This window comes from Filicampus tigris, chromosome 10 (assembly GCF_054856515.1).
Source record: "Filicampus tigris isolate MCC_2025a chromosome 10, RoL_Ftig_1.0, whole genome shotgun sequence".
Taxonomy (NCBI): domain Eukaryota; kingdom Metazoa; phylum Chordata; class Actinopteri; order Syngnathiformes; family Syngnathidae; genus Filicampus; species Filicampus tigris.
Genome location: NC_141226.1, coordinates 8,020,054 through 8,040,000, shown reverse-complemented (window position 1 = coordinate 8,040,000; position 19,947 = coordinate 8,020,054). Strand labels below are relative to the sequence as shown.

Here is a 19,947-nt window from a genome sequence, read left to right as displayed (position 1 = left end):
TTAGGGATTCCCAAAGAGGATCAAGTCAAGTTTCAAATCAAACGTCAGGATGAAGATAACCTTTTACTATTTGGGGTTACTCCTGCTGGGCCTTCATTTCCTTATAGCCAGCGGGCAGCTGCAACCCAAAAAACAAACTCCCCCTGACCCTCTTACTGCTACACAAAGATGTGGGCTAGTCGAGCGGGACGTGAAGGGTCCAGTGAGGCCCAACATCACAATGCCACGCCGACGATTACCCCCCATGTGCAGTGCGCCCACAGAAATTCGTGATACATTCAAGTACATCAACACAGTCGTGTCTTGCCTGGTGTTTGTTGTGGGCATCATTGGGAACTCCACCCTTTTAAGGATCATCTATAAGAATAAATGCATGCGGAATGGGCCAAACATCCTGATAGCCAGCCTGGCTCTTGGAGACCTGCTACACATCATCATTGGCATTCCCATCAACGTTTACAAGGTGAGCTTACATATCAGATAGAATTAAAAGTATTATTTTGGCTGCATTGTAGATTTACCCTCATGTGACAAGCCCACCCATATCCAAACCTGAGGGGGGGATTCTGCATACCTTAATTTTATTATTCCACCGGTTCCTGAGACCCTTGATTTCCCATTGTCTCCGGCATGTTACTAGGTGAATATTTGGAATATTTTTGTGTGTTCGTGTGTGCGTGCATGTGCAAAAGTGTAAGCGTTTCCATGGGGAAAACTGTTTATTTAACTGAAGGAGGGGAAAAGGTTGTGAAAACAATATCAAAAGGGATGTGTCCAGATGATTCCAATAGAGTTCGCACTCCAGTTGCGCACCGCTGTCACAGGGTTACTGTACTGTATCTTGACAGCGAGAAGGGCTTTGATGTTTCACAAAAACATTACGAAATTTTCAAAAGCCTTAAACCCTAACCAGAGTAAGCGTAGCTTCATGCATGTCTCTTCTGAACTGCAAGCCTGAAGTGGGGAAAAAACAACACAGAGCCAGAGAATTTGCCTCAGTCCCTCTCATGGTTGAACTCTGACTTTTGAACTCTCTCCCTCCAGCTCCTAGCAGAGGATTGGCCTTTTGGGGTGGCTCTGTGCAAGATGGTGCCATTTGTCCAGAAAGCCTCAGTGGGGATCACAGTGCTGAGTCTATGTGCACTGAGTATTGACAGGCAAGCGCATCTTTCACAGACGTTATCCCCTTATGCCCTTATCCCGTTTGTCACGTGAGCCTGTATTTTCATTTCCTCGTGCTTCATGCATCAGTGTCACAAGATCCTTGTGCATGTAGACAACTTTCAAATTGCACCTCTGACTTCTCTACAAAGTCTGCAGCGCTGTGATGCATTTATGTATTATTATGATGTGGATGGACTGATGCGTTTGGGAAATTGAGAATTTTTAAAAATGATACTTGGTATAGCAGAAAGAATATTACACTCTAAGGCCAAACAGTAGTAGCAGAGATGGGCATTCCGGTCCGTCTGTCTGGATGGCGACGTAGGATGGAGGGCGAGAAGTTTTTTTAAAAAGGTCGGACTAAGCAAGGACGGAAATGGGGTTTTGTCCGTCCCTGTAATCGTCCCTAACTAGGTAAAAAGTACCGACTGATGTGGTGTGTTGGATTCTTATAAAAACAAAGATCACTGTTCTCTTCAGCGATACCATAGGGCAGCCTTTATTAACTGCCTGACAACACTGGAGAGTCTTTTTTTTCTTTTTCATGTGCGTTCCCTGCAGTAACATTGTACTCACAGGCATAGTCTGCCCTCTAGTGGTTCAACAGATGTAATACCATGGATTACATTTCACTGACGAGGAAAAAGATGGATAGCAAATTTGCTAACTAACTGTTAACATTTAGTACATACCTTATCCCTTCGCAAGCAAAGTATGTCCTTGTCCAGCACATCTCTAGATCGTAAAAGTCTCTCCAAAATTCGTCGTTCGCACTTGTGCTAGCATCGTACACTATGCTATGATCTGGAAGTGTAAGTCTGTTATAGCTTAAATATTCTCGTGATGTGCCCTGGCGGGCTCGTCTAGTAACTGACGGTGGTTGTGTTGGCAGCTAAATGATATCTTGGTTCACACTTAAAGAGGAAGTCAACCCAAACGTATTTTTTCAAGAATATGTTCTCTGCAGGCCCTCTAGTCGAAACATAGCATTCGGATTATTATTGCGTTTGTGGAATATGAGTTACGCAGAAAAATCCACCCGTTTTTGTCCATCTCAGGGGGCGGCCATTTTGCCACTTGCTGTTGACTGAAAATGACATCACAGTTGCTCGGGGCTCAGGTAACGAACAATCATGACTCAACTTCAGAAAACAGGTGAGCCGCGATTGGTCGTTCCCACCTCTCTCCCTCGTCATGCACGGACGCTTTTTTATGTAATTTTTGGGGCGGTGGGGGGACGGACTGACGGACTATAAGGACTGAAGCACTTTTAAAGGAGGGGTCGTAGGACAATTATTTTTATGAAAAAGAATGGGGGAGACAATGATGGAAGGGTGCCCAGGTCGCGGAACGAGGACGGACCAGCAAAATAGGGTAAAGTGCCTCTTATCTCTGAGTAGTAGTATATCAGGTTAAAATCCCAGTGTTTCATGTTATTTTCAGATTACAAGACTTTCATAACCCACTCTTTGAAATAAGAGCTGTTTATCTTATTTTAGCAAATGTGCCGAAAAGAAAATAGCAAAGCTCTCAACTCAACTCAACCCAACTTTATAGCACTTTCGCAAGAGCAGCATTTGAAGGTCTGGCTAAATTAAATCGAAATATATTGCGGGTCGAGAGAGTTAATGCAAACATCACTTACACAAATTGTAAATGTGAACTCATGTGATTGATTCTTCAGATATCGCGCCGTGACTTCATGGAGCCGAATCAAAGGGATCGGTGTTCCCAAGTGGATGGCTATTGAAATAGCGCTCATCTGGATATTATCCATCATCCTGGCTGTGCCTGAGGCAATCGCTTTTGACATGATCACGTTGGACTACAAAGGAGAACGGTTGAGGATCTGTTTATTGCACCCCATGCAGAAAACAGACTTTATGAGGGTAAGATGTTACACAGAGGGCTTCACAATTGTCAACATGGAAAATCAATGCATGGGCTACATTGACACAGTTTCACAAACTGCTAAAGCCTGGTTCACATGGCAGGATAATCGGCTCGATTTTAGCCCAGAATCTCCCCTCCTGACAATCGTACGACCGGGCCGACTCGTAATGGCTCCAAAAATAATCTTAGCAGGTAATCCTGCCGTGTGTGGTGTGCTCAGCCTGATCTCGTCCGCTCGGAAGGGCGTCCGACCTCAAATCGGGAATATTCAATATGTTGGATTGTTTTGGCCCGACTTTGCTCCGTGTGACAAATGAGCAAGCAACCGGTTGACTGACGTACAGCCAATCAGAAAGCGAGGTGACGGGGCTATGAGGAAGCGCGGTGGGAAGCCAAAATCACAACAGTCATGGCACAACAGAGCCAAACAACTTTTCTTTTTGTGTCGCTTTTTTCTGCTAAAAATAATCCACAAACCAGCGCCACCGTCAAGACACGAGCTGAGACCCCTGCTGACACTATCCTCCATGTTTGTTCATTCGGAAGTCTTGTTTAATCTCGATGGGTTTCGCGAGAGATTTTCCGTTTTTCGTGACAATATCTGTGAATGAATGTGGTTCGTGTGTGATGTGTTGATCTTGCCTTGCTTTCACAATTGTAATACGTGTGATTTTTCCCAGTCACGTGTGGGGTCTCTCAGAGTTTGAAGTTGGCCAACAATTTTAAAATCCTGCTGTGCGAACCAGGCTTAAGACAAGTACACTGTGGCATCTTCCAAATTAGGGCAAGGTTGAAAAGAGACTTTTGAAGCATCATAAAAACAATGTATCTGAGGAGCAGTCATTTGGATTCCTGCCACAAAACACTGCTGTGCAAATCTAAGTTCATGTCCTCTAACACTAATAAAATCGCGAAGTTGAATATATTCCTTGGGTCTTTTGACAACAAGATTGTGTGAATAGAGTGTGAATCTGAGATCCACCCAGGTCAGAAAGGCACGGAGCCTCCCGTGATAGTTTTTCCTGGCAGCACACGTTCCTTCAGAATGCATTGCTGATTATCCATTTGATTCTTCCTAGTTCTATAAATCGGTGAAGGACTGGTGGCTGTTCAGTGCCTATTTCTGTCTGCCATTGGCCTGCACTGCCATATTTTATACCCTGATGACCTGTGAGATGCTGAGGAAGAAGAATGGGGTTCAAATTGCCCTCAGCGACCACCTCAAACAGGTTTGTTCATCGCAAACCTTCACTTTGTATTCTTTTCAGCTGGCTACTGATTGGACGGCTTTTAGTGATGCACACATGGATTGTCAAAAATTGGTTGGATTGTGTGGATTGATGATTAACTGTTGCCATGGTCAATGAAGGAAATTAAGTTTGCCATTCAAAGTGTCTTTCTTCATTTTGTGCAATTGAACACACCCAAATAACATTTTCTTCGCTCAAAAGTGGAAATCACACCAAAAAATGTGTCCTCTAAATAAATAGAATTACCCCATTATACTTACAATATACAATAAAGCCTAGCACAAGACTTCCACTTACCATAAACTTATCTTTTATGATCAACGAAAACAGAATGTGTTCTTTGTGAGCACAAATTCATCATTTCATCATGGGACTCCTCTTTAGTGAAAGAGGCAGAATACTCTACAGTGATTCATGTTTTGTCTGTGTGTGCAGCGACGGGAGGTTGCAAAGACTGTCTTCTGTCTGGTTCTGGTCTTTGCTCTGTGCTGGCTTCCTCTCCACCTCAGCAGAATTCTAAAACTCACCATCTATGATGAGAAAGATCCAAACCGCTGTGAACTGCTCAGGTATGTGACAATGAAATTGAACTGAACTGCAGGATTAATGATTTATGCATTTCCCAGTTTCTTTCTAGTCTTAGACTATATTGGCATCAATATGGCATCTGTCAACTCCTGCATCAACCCGATCGCCCTCTACATGGTCAGCAAGCGATTTAAAAATTGCTTCAGGGTAAGGAAAAGCTTAAATATAGTCTTTGCTTCAAGCAAGATAGTGGATATAAAAAGTCTACACCCCTGTACAAATGCCATTTTTGTGATATAATGGACCACAAAAAATCTCCCAAACACATGTGGGAAAATGTGTGTTATGGTCTGTCCGAAGAAACAAAGGCTAGCTTTTTGGCCATGAATCCAAAAAGGTATGTTTGGCACAAACACAACACTGCTAAGTTGTCGCCAAAATAACAAAAAATACCGTAAAGTATGCCCGTGGCAGCATCATGCTTTGGGGCTTCTTTTCTTCAGATGGAACTGGGGCCTCAAACATGGTGGAGGGAATTATGAACAGCACCAAATATCCATCAATGTTAGCACAAAATCCTCAGGCTTCTACTAGGAAAAAGAAGAAAATAAATCTGGAATAGCCGACTAGTTAAATGTGAAATTTATTTGCTATTTAATCAAAGGCACTGTAAATGGTGTGCTGACTCCCAATTAAAGGGATCACCTGGCCCGCTACGCCTTCCACCTATAAGCAGCCACACTCGGCTGAAGTGTCAGTCTCATCGCTGGAAGTCCAGTTGTCCCAAGTTTTGAGAGTCCATACATCCATCCATTTTCTCCAAGCAGCCACTTGTGGCCACCATGATGCGGAAATTTTGCCAAGCCACGCTCCGGGGCTTAATGTCAAGGACTTGTTTATCTGAAATTGATGCCCTCTCACACTGCAACGCAGAGCTGAATCTCTAGCTGGAAAGAAATAGCGTTCGCCCTACTACGCCTGGGGCTCCACGCTGCCTGTGCTCTTGAGTGCTCTTTGGCTGGCTGGCTGGCTGGCTGACCAGTGGCGGTGTGGAGCTACTCCTACTGGACTGAATAAGTGGCGGTATGCATCTGAGACGCGGAGAACAATGTCTGGATGGTAAGAAGCTGAGTTTGTTCTGCTAACCTCACCTGTTTAGCGGACAAAAGCTAATTCTGCCTCAACAGCTGCAGCGGTGTTACGGGAGCTAACAGCCCTGCCTTTCTGCCTGTTTGTCTGGAGTTTGGAGATACAACAAAACTTTAGCGTCACTAAAAGTCCAAAAGGTACGACCAATTGCCAACAAAATTCATAAGCACATGTCCTACTAGGAATGTGCATATGAATTTTGGTGGCAATTAATCACAGTTTCAGAGAGTAGGTGGCATGAGATACAATACAAAACAGAGGTGGGCAAGTTTCTAAAATCTGAGCGTCCGTTACTCGTCATCTGTCTGCAGCGTGGGTACGCTTCCGTCGTCCATCATTCGCCTATTTTTCGGGGGGGGGTGAAAAAATAGTACCCGCATAAAGTCCTCTGATTGAAAACGGGCTTCCGTCAGCGATTCCGACCGCAAACTTCAACAGCACCCCCACCTTCGTCAACCATCAGCAAAACATCATAGGCAGATAGACGGACCGGTCCGTCACATAGAAGGAATGAATGCCCAGCTCTGCATATTAATATGCTTGCCTCCCCGCTATGACGTGGACAGGCTGAGATGGGGAAAAAAAAAAAAGAAAAAAAAAAAGCTATGCACCAGAAGGAGGCGTGCCAGTCTGTGGCTTTAGTCATCACAAAAAAGCTCTTAAATCACTACAGATTCTTTTAGGGCGGTGAATTTTAGTGCTGACATGATTTTTCATACAGACCTATTACTGGTATATAAGTGCAAATGTTCAGCCCTTTCAAGTGTCTCTTTAAAATGAGTTTGGTTCATTCTGAACAGCCACATCCTTGTTCATTATAAGAGGGTGTGCTTACTTGTGCAATCAAATTATGAGGGCCCGAGCAGCGACCGCTGCGAGGTACCTATTGTTTTTGTAGAAATTATTATTATTATTATTATTATTATTATTATTTATTTTATTTTTTTCCGTCAAAATGATCACATTTTGGACCCCCTAAACATGCTCGAAAACTCACCAAACTTTGCAGTCTCATCGGGCCTGGCGAAAAATTTGATATTTTAAAGTCGCCGTAAATGACGCAAACGAAATTGCTCTGTAGCGCCACCTAGAGTGGCAAAATAAAAACCAATCCCGGCCCGTTTGACCGAGGCCTACGAAAATTGGCAGGCACGTGTAGCACCCCGAGGCGTACAAAAAAGTCCATTATAGCCATAGCCTAAAGTGTACAGGAAGTGAGCTATGAATTTTTGAATGTCCAATTTTGGAAAAATTTTGGACATTTACGGGGTGCATATCATCTTAAGACGTGGTGCAACAACTGGGAACATTTTTTTGAGTTTTCAATAAACTATATGACGGGGGCGGGTCATCAAATTTGGCGTAATTTTTTTCCTTCGCCATACAGGAGAAAACCCATCATAACTCCCCTGCACATGCTCCAAAAAAATCTCAAACTTCACCTGCACGTAGAGTCGCGACCTGAAGACATCTAAATGGTAATATTCCATTATACATATAGCACCACCTAGTGGCGACAAAAATTGTCATTTTTTACATTTCTATATACTGCACGGAGCCCGTTGAACAAATCTGACTGAAAATTCGTCAGAAAAGCCTCAAGATGTGGGTCTTGCTCTATGCCAAATACTGTGACTTTTCGGCAAAGGGTGTGGCCATGACGGTGCTGCAAAGTCTGATATACAAAGTGGCAATAAATGCTGTTTTAACTTGACTCAGATCATCCAAACTTCTGGAAATTGTTCATATTTGATGATAGCCAAGGGCTGAAGACATCTACAAACTTATTTTTCATCGTAGTGGTAACACCATCTAGTGGCTGGTGGAAATACATGTTTTGTTCTTTGATGTTTTTATCCTAGCAGGTTAACCGGGTCCACCTCATCTTTGCTCGGAAGAGTGTTTTGGCCTTCCTAATATTAACATACGACATTTGTGATTTTTTGTGAAAAGCTTTTGCCATGGCAACCAAAAAAAACAACGCTCATTTTGAGGGTCTGAACATGCACGAAATCTCACAAAACTTTGCACATACCTGGCGAAATCATCAATATTTTTTTGTGCAATTTGTAAAAAAATGGCTCGCTAGCACCCCCCAGATATTTTTTAAAATTCAGCCCCGGTTGTACATTTCTTTGAGGTCTATAAAAAATTGGCGGTATATGTATGTGTTCAAGGCCTACAAAGAAGTCTCTTGGAGCCATATGGTAAACCAAACAGGAAGTCAACCATTTTGAATTAAGTTTAAAGTATGAATTTGCTCTGATTACAAAAGCTGCTGGAACTCGACCGACATGATAATTTCTTCTAAAAAACTACTGGTATTTGATAAAAGTCGAAGCCTGAAGACATCTCCGAACTTATTCTTCATCATAGTGGTAGCGCCACCTACTGGCTAAAGGAAGTACATGTTTTATTCTTTGATCTTTTTCTCCTCGCAGGTTAACCAGGTCGACCTCAGAATTGCTCGGAAGAAGACTGTAGACCTTCCTGATGTTAAAATACGATATTTGTGATTTTTCGTTAAAAGCTGTCGCCATGGCAACGGGCAGTTCGCAAATAAAACTATGCTGATTTTGACGGTCTAAACATGCATGAAATCTCACGAAACTTTGCACACACATCAGGCCTGGTGAAATCATCTTTTTTTGTTTTACATTGCAAATGTTTAAAAAATGGCTCGCTAGCGCACCCTAGAATTTTTTAAAAATCAGCCCCGGTTGTACGTTTCACCTATAGCTATGAAAATTTGGTGGTTTATCTAACAGCTACAAAAAAGTCTCTTCGAGCCATGTGGTAAACCTAACAGGAAGTCCGCCACTTTGAATTTACTTTACAAGTCGGCATCACATTGACTTTAAAAGCAGCTATAATGTGATCCACATGATAATATCTTGTCAAAATTTCACTTGATGAGAGTCTACACCTGAAGACATCTACAAACTAACTTTTCATCGTAGTGGGAGCGCCACCTACTGGCTAAATGAAGTACATGTTTTATTCTTTCATGTTTTTCTCCTGGCAGGTTAGCCAGATTTCCCTCATATTTGCTCGGAAGAGTGTTTCGGCCTTCATGATGTTAAAACATGAAGTTTGAGATTTTTCTCAAAAAGCTGTTGCCGTGGTATCGCCCAGTTTGCCAATGAAACAATGCTGATTTTGAGAACGTGAACATGCACGAAAACTCATGAAACTTTGCACACGTAGAAGGCCTGGTAAATTAATCAATAATTAAATATTCAATTGTGCAGTCTTTAAAAGATGGCTTGCTACTGCCCCCTAGAATATTTCTAAAAAGCGGCCCCATTTGTACGCTTCACCTACATCTACAAAAATTTGGTAGTATATGAAACAGGAAGAAACCTACAAAAAAGACTCTTGGAGCCATATGCTAAACCTAATAGAAAGTCCGCCATTTTGATTTTAGTTTAAAGTTTGGACTCACCTTGACCACAAAAGCTGCTGTAACTTGATTCATGTGATAATTTCGATTATTCAGTTCTGATGTGCGAGCATCCCGACGTGCCGCTACCCCCAACGTTGTCAGGGCTGCGAGGGCCCTTTATAGCTGCTTGCAGCTCTAGTTTCACTTGTTTTTACTTCACATAGGTCTCATTAATCATGTAAAAAAGATTTATTGGACTACAAAAACCTGGAAATTGAACAAAGGTGTGTAGACTTTTTAAATCCACCAAAACCCTAGATTAAAAGACTGAGAAAGCATCTTAAATTCCTGCTTATTTTAATTTACGTTCTCTCTCCATTTTGTTTACTATCTTACTTCCTTTAGTCCTGTCTGTGCTGCTGGTGTCTACCAGCGGACATGCTGACGATGGATGAGAAGCAGTCTTGCATGAAGCTGAAGGTCACAGAAAGAGCATCTGACCAGAGCAACTCTCGAATTACCAACAAGTCCACAACAGCCTGAATATTGCAAGCCACTCCTAAAAATGAACGAAACGTGAGGTCATAAGAATGACAAGGTTTGCTCAATGAAGGGAGACAGAGGTTCATCTACAATATCATTGAAGGTCTTGAACTCAGAAACAGCTGCAATGACATGAAAACAGTCTATGTAATGCTTTATTGAATGTGTGACGAGGAAGACAAGGTGTTGTATAAGAACATCGTTGAAAACGTGAAAACTGATACCAGTTTGGTGCAAATAGGCTCAAATCAAAGGAAATGCAAGTACGGAATGACAATGCAGTTGCATGTTAAGTTAAAGGATACTGTAGGAAATTCTTCTGGGCCCAGAGCAAACGGAAAACAGCCATTTATGAAATTGCATTGGGGCGCTCTGCACTTCTTATGGAGTGTCTGAATGAGAGGTTGTGCAAATATATACAATTATAATTTTAGACAGATTTACGGGGATGACTTATCTGGCTTTTAGCCTGGAGGAAAGTCAATGACTTTGGAAGGTTGCTCAGAATTGCAGGACTCTAAGGGCCTTATTTTCGTAACAGCGCACATGTACTTGGGCGTCAAAACTGCAGCATCTTGATTTTTGTACGGGTGCAAGCCTCTCTTAGTTTGTTTGGGAATTTGACAGCCCGCGCTGCGCCATGCTGTGCGTTGTGGCAGACCGAGGGCATTTGCTTTTACAAGCCCCCAGCGCAACTGACAATTTGGTAGCAGAAAGTAGACAAAACTTTAGACCAGCTGATAGGTCTAAATTGGGGCTCAGATGGCGTAATCTGATTTTGGTGAATTCGATCTGGGTGTAGTCAGACCGATTCTGAGCCCCACAGACATTTGTGGTGGATAGGACTTGATTCGAACCGTCTGAATCATTGTACAAGGTGATTTATTGAATGCATTATAATTATTATCATTGTTGATATACTTTTTAAATCACAGCTACTGGGGGAGACACACACGGACACGAAGGATTGGGGTGAAAGGCAAGCTTCCAAATGCCATTTCGCAGATGTATGATTGCCCTGTCCAACTTTACATTATCCAAGTCCATGTCTTCATATAGTTCCTTATAAATATATTTTGCCTGCATCGATCCCCTCCATGGACTCCAGTCAGTCTGTTTCTCCTTCCGCCATGTCACAGACTTTGTGCGCCTCTCCTGCGCTAAATTTATTGGGAATGGCCGGCAAGCAAGTCTGTTGAGTTCCACATCCACAATGGACGTACAGTTTAGAACTGCACGTCTACAAAAATAGCAAAAGAAGAAAAACTCCACCCAAGCGCACAGTTAGATACGCTTTGGGCTACGTTGGGAATGAAAATTGGGCCCAAAGTGTGATGTTGCACAACCCCACTTTGTACAACATGAAGAACAGTGCTTTTCTGTATGTAGTCCACAACATATTAGCTTTAGTTACCTGTGCCATTTGTGCCATTATGTTGTTTCTTTCCAACTTCTGACTGTACTACTGATGTGCTACTACAGTGTTAGATCGTCCAGCTGTTTTATTATTCCGTTCGATACTGAACCTATTCTTCAGGATTTCACGTTTCGTTCTTGTTTTAGCTCTACATTGTATATTCTGCACAATTTACCTTAATGTGTAGGAAGTGGTAAGAGTATATTTCTGCAATAAGCAAATATAGCCTGTTGTGTTAATATATGGGCCATTCTACTGAATTGGTTCAAATTCAGAGTCTTGTCTTTTCCTCCATGCTCTTCTGACTTTCCTTTGCTCTCTGCTGGATACTTCATTGGTAGACTTCAGCTTTCCTTCTTCCTTCCATCTCTTATTTCTTTCTCTTTACTTTATGAAATATTCTTTGGATTTCACTGGGTCATTCTAACCCTTCGCCTGTACTCTGTCTCTGCTAGGTTGTTTGGCATTTTGGTGTTTTTCCCTTCAAATTAAGATAAAATATGAAATAGAATATTGCTAAAAAAAAGAACGATCTATGTATGACATATGTATCTATGTATTATATTATTTAAAACTTATTTTATTCAAAAAGAAACATCATATTGTCACTACCGAAACCATTACGACCGACCATTTCGGTAGTGACCGTTTCGGTAGTGACGTTTTATGATAGTTGTTAACAATACTCAACAATGTTAGGCACAACGTGGCTACCACACACAGTTTTGAGCATGTGTACGGAGATAGAACACACTACATTTAGCATTAAAATCAAAAGTGCTCATTTTATAGCCGAAATGAGGTGTTTGGTAGTGACAGCCCTTAAAACCAGATGTTTATTTTCAGACTTTGGAGGGCACATAAATTAATACTGCTGCCAACTAATTACTCGCCATGTGCCCAGTGATGAACATGAAGGTAATGTCTCTTATTGGTGAAATTTCTGGGGATGTGGCTAAAACCAAGATCTGCCTACAGACAAATATTCTTTGCGTTTCGGTAGTGACATGAAAAGTTGCGACAGGTTTTTTTTACATAAAAACTTCTAATGAGAAAAAAATCTACAAAATCAATGTAAATCTTTCACCATACATTTAAAAGCAACCAAAATGGTCTATTAAAGTAAAGTATTTTTTTAATTGATGAATTTCAATTCATCAATTGAAATTCAGGAGTTAGAGATGGGGACAGCCACCTCCCATTAGGAAGGGACATATAAAAGATGACTTTATATACATTCAGCTTAATAGTATCTCATTTAATGCCTTGTGGTAAAATAGATCATAACAAGATATGACTAAATATGCAAGGTCTGAACACTTGTTTTTTAAAATTTGACTTTCATTGTGGGACAGCAATTTCAACCAATTCGGTAGAATGGCTCATATATGTATATGTATACTGTATATATATGTACAATGATCAAATTAGTAGCCTGTTTGTGTACATTGTAGCGTGTTATACTCAGTCATAATCACTGATGACTGTACATGAATGTTTTGTGTTCCCTTTTATTGTAGCCGGACGTGTTTGTGTCTGATGGACTTAAGTGTGAAGGCAGGCAACATCATATGATGGTTAGGCTAACACAGCACTTTATTGTGATGTATTTTCCTCTCACTTCTCCATTACACACAAACACGCACACATGCAGCTTTGACCTGGGAATGTTCCTGCAGGCTAATCCAGTGTCACGCATGTCAAATTGGCAGCCAGCGAGCCAAAGAAGCTCTCTGTCCTGTGATCACTCAGCACCCCTCCTCCACTACACTCTTTATTCGCACTCACTCTTTCTTCTTCATTTTCTTTCAGTCTGTTTTCCTATTTGTGTCGTTTACCTTTTCAACGTTCTCCCTGCCCCTTTTGCATTCTCAAACTCTTGGCATTCCTTTCTCCCTTTCTCCATTCCTCTGTATGAGGCCTCTGCCGAAGGTCTCAAAACTTTGAGTTTGACATGAGGTCAAAGCCTCGATTCTTATAGATACAGAATCTCATGTACAAAATAAATCTTCACTAATTAAATGCTTTGACTTGATGTAAAATAAAGTATCTGCTTATGGCTGGGGTGTCAGTCATTGGGGTTCCGGGACCACATACGTACTTATTTGTTGTTTTTTTTATTTCCCCTGGCAACTGGAGTATTGTTTCCTTTTATTTATTCATTTATTAAAAATCATTTTATTGTGCGTTTTATACAAAATATGTATTTTATGAAGATATGGGAAAAAGATAGAAAAATGCCTTTCATTTCTTGCAATTCTATGCAAAAACGCTATATTGCGATATATAGGTTAAAATGATGCTTCAAAATTATCTGTTGTATTTTGGGGGAAATTATGAATCAAAAGTACTAGTTGTATCGGTACTTGGTATCGCCATCGGTGACTACTCAAGACTTGAGTACTGGTACTGGTATCGGTCTGAAAAAAAAGTGGTATCAAACATCCCTAGTCTACAGAGTTGGTCATGATAAACTGTAAAACAAATTCCTCACAGATAAATGCTGTGTTAAAATCAGTGTGATATACAGTACTTTAGTATACGTTGTCCAAAGTATGCAAATGTAAAGAATGGAATCATGGTTGTTGCAGTATTTATATTGGAGGCCTGCAACAAGCTTTGTTGCTTGAAGAATATACACTGCTGTAATAATAAGCAAATCCATATGATGCACTGCAATGATGAACCCTGCTGTTCACTTTTTTTGAGGTGCTAAAACTAGTTTGTTTTAGACAATACTGAAGAAAAATTGGTGCGCACCAAACTTATGCTACTGTAGTCTTTTAGTATATCCCTAAAGTCACATGCATTGCTATTGCAAACTGGGTAAAAACAGATAAGCAGATGGTTTTAAAAACAATAACACTTAAGTACATAACAAAAAGTTATGGAAGAAAACTTCCATAAATCCTCTGCCATAAATCCTACGTTTCACTCATGCACGCACACACATGCATGCACACGCAAACACACACCTGCACACCTACACACACACACCCCAACACACACCCACACACACACACACGCACACACACACACAATTGATTGGCCCCAACGGACTCTCCCCAGCTCCAAACATTTTTCACATTTTCTTCGCGGACAAGCTAACATTTGCTTATTTTCACAACCTGATCAGCTGAAAACCTTCCAGCTTATTTTCATGAATTTTGAGGTTGAGCTTGAATATTTGAGGAAGAAAGAAGGTGTCCTTCTGTTAACCTTGTCCTGAAAGACGGTTTATTGTTGTCGCGTTAACATTTAAACCTGAAACATTTAAGGTAATAGACATACAGCTGTCTCAAAAAAAATACTCCTTTTACCTTTACTGGCTCTGGAAGTCAGTTTGACCTAGACTACACCTCGTCTGTCAGAAATGCAATGATTTACAAGTTTAGCTTTCAACAATAAGCTGGAACGCATTATGCCTTCATATGCACTCTGGATTAATGGCACAAGAAGTCTGGCACCAATATTTGGGAGGCATAAACGCAATACGCTTCCAGCAGGGTACGTGCATGTGCGTGTCCACGTAAGCAAATGCCTGTGTGTTGCCGAAATGCTCAGCTATTTGGAGGTACTTCAAGGAAAACAATATTGAACCAATGCTGAACCAAGCTCAAACGAGAGCCTCACATTGCCAAAAAAGCAGAAAACACAACAAGTATAAAAGCAACAGTGCCGTAAGATGTTTTCCACATGTTTCAATAGTTTTCACACCATTTATGGTCCAGACTTCCCACATTCAGTAACTGACATATTTTCACATGCAAGGATGCAACACACACACACACCCACACCCACAAACGTGCGCACACACAGTCAAGCAACAAAACGAGGCAAAAGGAATTTATCAGGCTGACATTCCTGAGCATTTCCTTCCTTTATCTCCTCCTTCATTTTCTACATCAGGATAACGGTTGTGCTCTTAAGCTTTATAACCAAATGAAGACTCAGGAAGCAGGCAGGTGGGGCAGTTTCAATGGAAGTTTATTATATGAGCCAGTAATGACAGGAAATGAGAATCCTTGTTGAGCAGGAAAGAAGAAGAGTCGGTCAACAAGGTGAAGAATAGGGCAGTGTGTACGAACCCCAATTCCAATGAAGCTGGGATGTTGTGTGAAATGTAAATAAACACAGAATAAAATGTTGTGCAAATCATTTTCAACCTATATTCTATTGATTGCACTACCAAGACAAGGCATGTTGTGATAGGGGCAACAAAGGACTGGGAAAGTTGAAGAATGCTCAAAAAACACTTGTTTGGAACATTCCACATGCAGGTTAACATGTTTATTGGAAAAATGTGACTGTCATGATGATGTCACAAACAAGGATGGGGTGAACAGTTTAAGAAAGTTTCTCAATATACAACTGCAAGGAATTTAGTGATTTCTTACTGTCCATATTATCATCAAAAGATTAACAGAATCTAGAGAAATCTCTGTATATTAGCGGCAAAGCCAAAAACCAGCATTGAATGCCCGTCACCTTTGACCCCTTTAAGTAGAACTGCATTAAAAAAAAATGCATCATTGTGTTGAAGGTATTGCCATGTGGGCTCAAAAACACTTCAGATAAGCACTGTTAGTTAACTTAGCAGTTTGGCACTACTCACTACCATGTAAAGCGAAAGCCTTAACGGGAGCAAAATCACCCTGAAACCCCGCAGGCTTCTCTGGGTCTGAGCTTATCTGAGATGGACTGACTAAGTTGCAAAGTGTGCTGTGGTCTGACGAGTCCACGTTTCAAAATGTAATTATTGGATTCGTAGCACCTGGACCACACTCACCACTTCATGGATATCTATTTAGCGGCCACTACAGACACAACTGACTGGCATTATATTTTACAAGTTCCATAACTGCTGCAGGGCCATATAACACAGAAGAAATATATCGGTCCAAGGGTCAAAACAGAAAGAAAAATAGAAATAAATTACATATACAGTGGTGTAAATGTAGCTGTAAAACTGTTGACTGTTCTTAGACTGAGAATATGGGGAACCAGCATTTACAGAATTCATAAGTCTGAAAATGTTTTTAGACTTTCTCGTAGAAGAATTGAAAAAGAAATCAAGGTTATGGATGGGATATTTTTGCCATTATTAAGAAGAAGGTGGAAGTCAACATCGCAACATTTCCCCACTGTGGGATCAATAAAGGCCTTCTTATCTTCTTAACAGGTAGTTTGATTAAACTGTTTTCTCTGAACATGTAACAAAGCACTTTACAGAAGACAAAACAACAAAACAGTAATACAAACAATACAAACCAATAGGTAGCATCTTTTTCTCCATTCTACATCCGCGTTGTTGTTTGAAGCGGCTGTAGATGAAAGAGCAGTAATTAGAAGGCTCCATTCACCAGTTGATAAGAGATGTCATGATCACAGCAGAGCTGGGCATTTTACTACAAACTGAGTGTCCGTTATTCTTCATCCGTTTGCAGTGTGGGACCCTTTCGTCGTCCGTCATTCATCTTTTTTTTCGGGGGTAAAAAAAAATAGTATATATACTATAGGACAGTCCGTCTGTAAACTTTCACTAATGTGACGTGCTAACCGGTCAACTACCGTGCCGCCATGGAGTACTTTACAACAAAAAGTGTGAATGAAGTGTGTTGACATTGGTACGGTTAGTTTTTACAGCTAGAAGTTCTCTGAAAACATAAACTATAGCATCAAACTAAGACTTTGACAGTTAGTTAGTTTGACATTTAGCTTATGTTGCATGTAAATGAACCAATTTTAGGATCTACGAACTAAGTAAGACATGAAAGACAAATAATCTTAAAACAATATTAATAATCTTACAAATTCTGCTCTTGCATAGAATATTATTCTCCAAACAAGATTAAAAAAAAGTCTAGGTTAGCTGAATTTTGCAGTGCATCTAGCCGACCTATCGCAGGCAGTCTAACAGCATCCACATTTCCGCTGAACAACATGGAGTTGTTGCAAAAATGCTCCCCCTTTAGGCACAAAAACAAGCGCCCTGTAGTCGATAAGCAGTAACGGTCGAATCGCCAACATTCCCCTCAATAGAAACGGTGATAATGCAAGCATGTGCCACAGAAATGACGCAACCACCAAGCACTAATATTTTCCTTCTATGGATGTCATGTCTGAAAATGCTGGAAACAGTCAACAATACAATACAATAAACATCAATGACATAAAAGGTGGGAAAATACACATTAAAATGGAAAAATTAGCGGAGCTCTTGTTGCAGGCTGCCAACTCAAATTCAACGCCAACTCTGAACTCTCACATGCCAACCGTTTCCAGTTGTATTATGATTTGGATTTGGATGTGGTGTTTACTAAGAAAGATGGGATCCTTTGTATATAAATAACCTACGAGTGTATTAATTTGATATGTGAACAAGACTTCTTCCTACTCCCTTTGAACATGTAAACTGAGTTGATCAATGACATCTACTAATGATTTTTTTTCTTCTTTCCTTTCTGTGTTTATATCTCATAATGTGTTTGTATGTTCAATCAGTCAATCAATCTGTCAATCAATCAGTCAGTCAATCAATCAATCAATCAGATGGTCCACGATTTGCCACTTTGGGGATATTGGATAATTTAGCCGTTTATGCCAGTGGGGTGTGGAGGAATCGTGGCTCGATTACCCCCGCGATCTGCCTGCAACCAGAGGTGGCAAATCGAGGTCAAGAAGGTAAAAATGCTGCCACAGTTTGGCTGTAGCCTAAAGTGCTTCTGCTCAACTGCCAGGTAAACATGCTCTTAAGTAGAAGCACCTGTGGCTAAAGTCAAACTGTGGTAGGATTTTTACATTCTGGACCTGGAGTTGCCACCTCTGCCTGTAACATACGTGACGTCATCACAATTTGCACCAACCGAGCAAAACATTATGATAATCCACAGGAGTGATCCGTCTGTACAGCCGTAAATGTGTGTCTCGTGTGTGTATTAGCAAGACTTTGTACTCACAGGATTTGTATTCACAAGATAAAAATTCATCCATCCATCCATCCAACATCCAAACGACTTATCCTCAGAAGGTTCGCGGGCTGTCTCAGCTGCTTTCGGGAAGTAGGCGGGGTACACCCTGAGTTGGTTGCCAGCCAATTGCAGGGCACATGTTGACAAACAACCATTCACACTCACAAGCACACCTGGGGGCAATTTGGAGTGTTCAATCAACCTACCAGGCATGTTTTTGGCAGAGCTGGGCATTCCGTCCTAGGGACATTTTGTGGACGATTGGACGGAGGACAAACACCCTTTTAAAAAGGACGGACTAAGCAAGGACGGAGGTAGGTTTTCGTCCATTCCTCTAATCATCCCTAGCCGGGTCAAGTCCTTACCGACGTGTTGTGTTCTTTTAAAAAAACAAGACTGCCTTGATAAGCCTGCACAACAGTGGAGTGCTCTTTTTTCATTTGCGTTCCCTCCCTGCAGTATTGTTTTCACAGGCATAGCCTGTCCTCTAGTGGACGCCCATTTCAAAGATAAGGGGAAAAAAACACTGAAAGCTGTGACCTGTAAGTGGAAGACGTTCGTTCCCTTCCTAAAATAAGATTACAATAAAAATAATTATTGGAAAATAACATAAAGTGAAATCGTGCAACAAAAACCAATCGTATTGTGTTATTACGCAATCTTAAATGTTGATGTCCCCTGGCTTGCTCCGCATCATCATCATCATCATCATCATCATCATCATCATCATCATCATCACATCCACCGATGGTTGCTGGCAGCTAAAAAGCTGTCTTTGTCCAACAGTAAATAATTAAATCCGCGTACAAGACCCCCAGCCGGTAAGGGGATCTGTATAGGAAATTAGCCAGCTAATGAGTTTGAAATAATGTCATGCACAGACGCTTTTTTATTTTATTTCTTAATTTATTTATTGGGCGGGGCGGACCAATGGAATGTAAGGATGGAAGTGCTTTAAAATGACGAGGACAAACGGGGTCAGAGGACAATCATTTTTATGAATCAGGATGGAAGGATGAGGACGGAAGGGTACCCAGGTCGCAGACGGAGGACGGAGCACGGACCGGCAAAAACATCTAAAGTGTCCGCTCTGGTTTGGAATGTGGGAAGAAACCGGAGTAAACCCACAGACGCACGGGGAGAACATGCCAACTCCATAAAGGAAGGCCAAGAGTGGATTCAAAGCCACGACCTTTTCACTGTGAGGCAGACGTGATAACCAGTCGACCACCATGTCACCCAGATTTAAAAAAAGTCAAACCCACACAATTTTGATTAATATTCACAAAAGATTTTGCTTCGCACTCACAAGGAACAAAATTCAAACCCAAAGAATTTTGATTCACACTCACATATGGAAACAATTAAAACATACAGCTTTTATGGATACGAATTGTTAATCATGCATAATTACTCCATAGCCGTTTACTACATTGACAATGTACAGTAGGATAACTTTCTGATGAAGTTCATTTATGTCTTGTGAAATACAGAAATAATCAGGAGCACGGTTGGAAATATCCTTTCTAACCACAGCTATATTCACTCCTTGAGCAAAATTTGACAGTGATATATTGAGTTTCTTATCACGGAATAATAGAATAATACGTATATTGACTCGTGTTGAGGATCTCCAGACTTCATCGT

General features: G+C 41.0%; 1 protein-coding gene across 1 annotated transcript in view; it reads left to right on the top strand.

Moving 5' to 3' along the window:
- ednrba (endothelin receptor Ba) overlaps nt 1–13,388 on the top strand; it is a 15,350-nt gene extending 1,962 nt beyond the window's left edge. Inside the window, exons 2-8 of the mRNA XM_086043798.1 lie at nt 1–463; nt 1,045–1,157; nt 2,849–3,053; nt 4,137–4,286; nt 4,743–4,876; nt 4,934–5,042; nt 9,775–13,388. The exon at nt 1–463 is cut by the window's left edge and continues 2 nt beyond it. Coding sequence (XP_085899924.1) covers nt 50–463; nt 1,045–1,157; nt 2,849–3,053; nt 4,137–4,286; nt 4,743–4,876; nt 4,934–5,042; nt 9,775–9,912 — 1,263 coding nt within the window. The 5' untranslated portion in view covers nt 1–49 and the 3' untranslated portion in view covers nt 9,913–13,388. The remainder of the gene's footprint in view (nt 464–1,044; nt 1,158–2,848; nt 3,054–4,136; nt 4,287–4,742; nt 4,877–4,933; nt 5,043–9,774) is intronic.
- The last annotated feature ends 6,559 nt before the right edge of the window (nt 13,389–19,947 follow it).